This window comes from Homarus americanus, unplaced genomic scaffold (genome assembly GCF_018991925.1).
Source record: "Homarus americanus isolate GMGI-L3 unplaced genomic scaffold, GMGI_Hamer_2.0 scaffold23793, whole genome shotgun sequence".
Classification (NCBI taxonomy): Eukaryota; Metazoa; Arthropoda; class Malacostraca; order Decapoda; family Nephropidae; genus Homarus; species Homarus americanus.
Genome location: NW_024711940.1, coordinates 68,407 through 72,555, shown reverse-complemented (window position 1 = coordinate 72,555; position 4,149 = coordinate 68,407). Strand labels below are relative to the sequence as shown.

Genomic DNA, 4,149 nt, shown 5'->3' with positions numbered 1-4,149 from the left:
TGAAGAGAGGGGAGGCGGAAGAGAGGGGAGGAGGTGAAGGAGGGGGAGGAGGCGGAAGAGGGGGGAAGAGAGGGGAGGCGTGAAGAGAGGGAGGAGGCGTAAGAGAGGGGAGGAGGAGGAGTGGGGAGGAAGCATGAGGAGAGTCGAGAGGTGTGTGTGTGTGTGTGTGTGGAGTGAGTGAGGTGTGTGTGTGTGGGGTGAGTGGAGGAGTGTGTGTGTGTGTTCTGTGTGTGTGTGTGTGTGTGTGTGTACAACCTATCACTCACCTTAACATATACATTTTTTATACAGGTCATCAATATTCATACAACAATCTCCAACTGGCCCCGAACTACCATTCCTTCATCTACCTTCCTTCCTTCCTTCATCTACCTTCCTTCCTTCCTTCATCTACCTTCCTTCCTTCTTCTCTTCATCTACCTTCCTTCCTTCCTTCATCTACCTTCCTTCTTTCTTCAATCATCTACCTTCCTTCCTTCCTTCATCTACCTTCCTTCTTTCCTTCAATCATCTACCTTCCTTCCTCCGGCAAAGGAGGCCTCAATTAACTATTCTACTCTGTACAAACGCTTCCGTTGTTCAACATTTTTCCGTAACTTTGTATCAATTATCTCATTTACATAAATTTACGAAAAATTAAAAAATTCCTTACCATCATCAGGCTAATGTGTGTGTGTGTGTGTGGTGTGTGTGTGTGTGTGGTGTGTGTGTGTGGTGTGTGTGTGGTGTGTGTGTGTGTGGTGTGTGTTCCCTGACAACCTGACGTCAACTGCTTTCTCAATGACGTAACTCATGAGCTCCTGACATCGCTACTAATTACTGACGTCACTGATCATCTGACGTCACCATTGATCGTCTGACGTTATTAGTAAGTTGCTGACGTCATTACTAATTTACTGACGTAAATAATGATGTGCTTTACAATTCATCTGACTTCATTTATGATTACTGATAACTCTAATAAGCTGCTATCGTTACCAATGACCTGCTGACGTCACCACTGACCTCGACAGATCCACCAATAAAATAAACTGTTGTAATATTTAAAATATCTGGACGGTCTGGCTGGAATTTCAATTAATTTTGTTTTGTTTGTCAAAAATGAACTCTGAGGACCACCAGTGTGAATATTATGTGTCGGCGGCCATCTTTGTTGTTGACAGTAGCGGCCATCTTTGTTGTTGACAGTGGTGGCCATCTTTGTTGTTGACAGTAGCGGACATCTTTGTTGTCGACAGTGGCGGCCATCTTTATTGAGTGGCGGCCATCTCTGTTGTTGTGACAGTGGCGGCCATCTCTGCTGTTGACAGTGGCGGCCATCTCTGCTGTTGACAGTGGCGGCCATCTCTGTTGTTGACAGTGGCGGCCATCTCTGTTGTTGACAGTGGCGGCCATCTTGTTGTTGACAGGCGACATCTTTGTTGTCGACAGTGGCGGCCATATTTTTTGTTGGTAGTGGCAGCCGTCTTTGTTGTTGACAGTGGCGGCCATCTTTTTTATTGAGTGGCGGCCATCTCTTGTTGACATGGCGGCCATCTCTGCTGTTGACAGTGGCGGCCATCTCTGTTGTTGACAGTGGCGGCCATCTCTGTTGTTGACAGTGCGGCCATCTCTGTTGTTGACAGTGGCGGCCATCTCTGCTGTTGACAGTGGCGGCCATCTCTGTTGTTGACAGTGGCGGCCATCTTTTATTGAGTGGCGGCCATCTCTGTTGTTGACAGTGGCGGCCATCTCTGTTGACAGTGGCGGCCATCTCTGTTGTTGACAGTGGCGGCCATCTCTGCTGTTGACAGTGGCGGCCATCCTGTTGTTGACAGGCAGCCATCTCTGCTGTTGACAGTGGCGGCCATCTCTGTTGTTGACAGTGGCCATCTCTGTTGTTGACAGTGGCGGCCATCTCTGCTGTTGACAGTGGCGGCCATCTCTGTTGTTGACAGTGGCGGCCATCTCTGCTGTTGACAGTGGCAGCCATCTCTGCTGTTGACAGTGGCGGCCATCTCTGTTGTTGACAGTGGCGGCCATCTCTGTTGTTGACAGTGGCGCCATCTCTGTTGTTGACAGTGGCGGCCATCTCTGTTGTTGACAGTGGCGGCCATCCTGTTGTTGACAGGCGCCATCGTTTGACAGTGGCGGCCATCTCTGCTGTTGACAGTGGCGGCCATCTCTGTTGTTGACAGTGGCAGCCATCTCTGCTGTTGACAGTGGCGCCATCTCTGTTGTTGACAGTGGCGGCCATCTCTGCTGTTGACAGTGGCGGCCATCTCTGCTGTTGACAGTGGCGGCCATCTCTGTTGTTGACAGTGGCGGCCATCTCTGCTGTTGACAGTGGCAGCCATCTCTGCTGTTGACAGTGGCGGCCATCTCTGGTTGGTGGCGGCCATCTTTGTTATTGAGTGGCGGCCATCTCTGTTGTTGACAGTGGCGGCCATCTCTGTTGTTGACAGTGGCGGCCATCTCTGTTGTTGACAGTGGCGGCCATCTCTGTTGTTGACAGTGGCGGCCATCTCTGCTGCTGACAGTGGCGGCCATCTCTGTTGTTGACAGTGCGCCACCATGGGCGGCCATCCTGTTGTTGACAGTGGCGGCCATCTCTGTTGTTGACAGTGGCGGCCATCTCTGCTGTTGACAGTGGCGCCATTCTGTTGTTGACAGTGGCGGCCATCTCTGCTGTTGACAGTGGCAGCCATCTCGCTGTTGACAGTGGGGCCATCTCTGTTGTTGACAGTGGCGGCCATCTCTGCTGTTGACAGTGGCGGCCATCTCTGTTGTTGACAGTGGCCATCTCTGTGTTGACAGTGGCGGCCATCTCTGCGTTGACAGTGGCGGCCATCTCGCTGTTGACAGTGGCGGCCATCTCTGTTGTTGACAGTGGCGGCCATCTCTGTTGTTGACAGTGGCGGCCATCTCTGTTGTTGACAGTGGCGCCATCTCTGTTGTTATTGCGGCCATCTCTGCTGTTGACAGTGGCGGCCATCTCTGCTGTTGACAGTGGCGGCCATCTCTGTTGTTGACAGTGGCGGCCATCTTTTTTATGGCACATCTCTGTTGTTGACAGTGGCGGCCATCTCTGTTGTTGACAGTGGCGGCCATCTCTGTTGTTGACAGTGGCGGCCATCTCTGTTGTTGACAGTGGCGGCCATCTCTGTTGTTGACAGTGGCGGCCATCTCTGCTGTTGACAGTGGCGGCCATCTCTGTTGACAGTGGCAGCCATCTCTGTTGTTGACAGTGGCGGCCATCTCTGTTGTTGACAGTGGCGGCCATCTCTGCTGTTGACAGTGGCGGCCATCTCTGCTGTTGACAGTGGCGGCCATCTCTGCTGTTGACAGTGGCGGCCATCTCTGTTGTTGACAGTGGCGGCCATCTTTGTTGTTGACAGTGGCGGCCATATTTGTTGCGGGTTAAACACACACACACACTCAACAATAATCTCAACATAATTGGACGACGACTCACAACAACAACAACAACAATATCGACTACAACAATAAATATTTTTATGCCAAAAACTATTATTACTCTAATGACCAATTTGTGGCACCAATTACACAAGATCCGCGGTCTTAGTGCGGTCACTAGGCTCTTATGTACTGCGTGTGTGTAATAATTAATAATAATAATAATAATAATAATTAACGGTTTATTGAAAAAGTTCTGTATGTGTGTGTGTGTGTGTGTGTGTGTGTGTGGGTGAGATCAAACTAATTCTGAAGGTGTTCGTTTGGTCTTGGGGGGGTTCCTCAACAGGTGTAGATGAAGCCCTAGAAGCCTCAAGGTGTCTACGAAGCCCTTACGTCTTGAAGGAGTCTAAGAAATATATCGGGAATTCTTATTTAGTCTCAAGGAATTCACAAGACTCCCCACGGAGCCTCACCCTACTCCATGGAATCCTTCTTCGGTGCTGCAGGACACCATCAGTGTGTTTCTGGTATCCTCATATAGAGTTCCCGGGAGTCTTCAGCACCCTCGACTATCATCTGAAGGATTTTTTAGAGCCTTCGATGTCCTCCCGCCAGAGAGAATGGCAAGATTTATTTATTTCGACAAAATCCCCGCCAACACGAGTCTGGGTCGAGGTCCTACAGTCTTGTTAGGATAAGGTAGGATTAGGGTAACGTTAGGCGAGTGTCAGGGTAAGATCCTCCCAGGCG

At 50.3% G+C, this 4,149-nt stretch overlaps 1 protein-coding gene across 1 annotated transcript; it reads right to left on the bottom strand.

Annotated features, from left to right (window-relative positions):
* Window positions 1–1,095: 1,095 nt before the first annotated feature.
* Window positions 1,096–2,361, bottom strand: LOC121859048. The gene has a single exon (XM_042355710.1). The coding sequence runs from the start codon at window positions 2,359–2,361 to the stop codon at window positions 1,096–1,098; it is 1,266 nt and encodes a 421-aa protein (XP_042211644.1).
* Between the last annotated feature and the right edge of the window lie 1,788 nt (window positions 2,362–4,149).

Excerpts from the sequence above, each read along its gene's own strand:
- LOC121859048 (XM_042355710.1), bottom strand. The coding sequence starts at position 2,361 with ATGGCCGCCACTGTCAACAGCAGAGATGGCTGCCACTGTCAACAGCAG.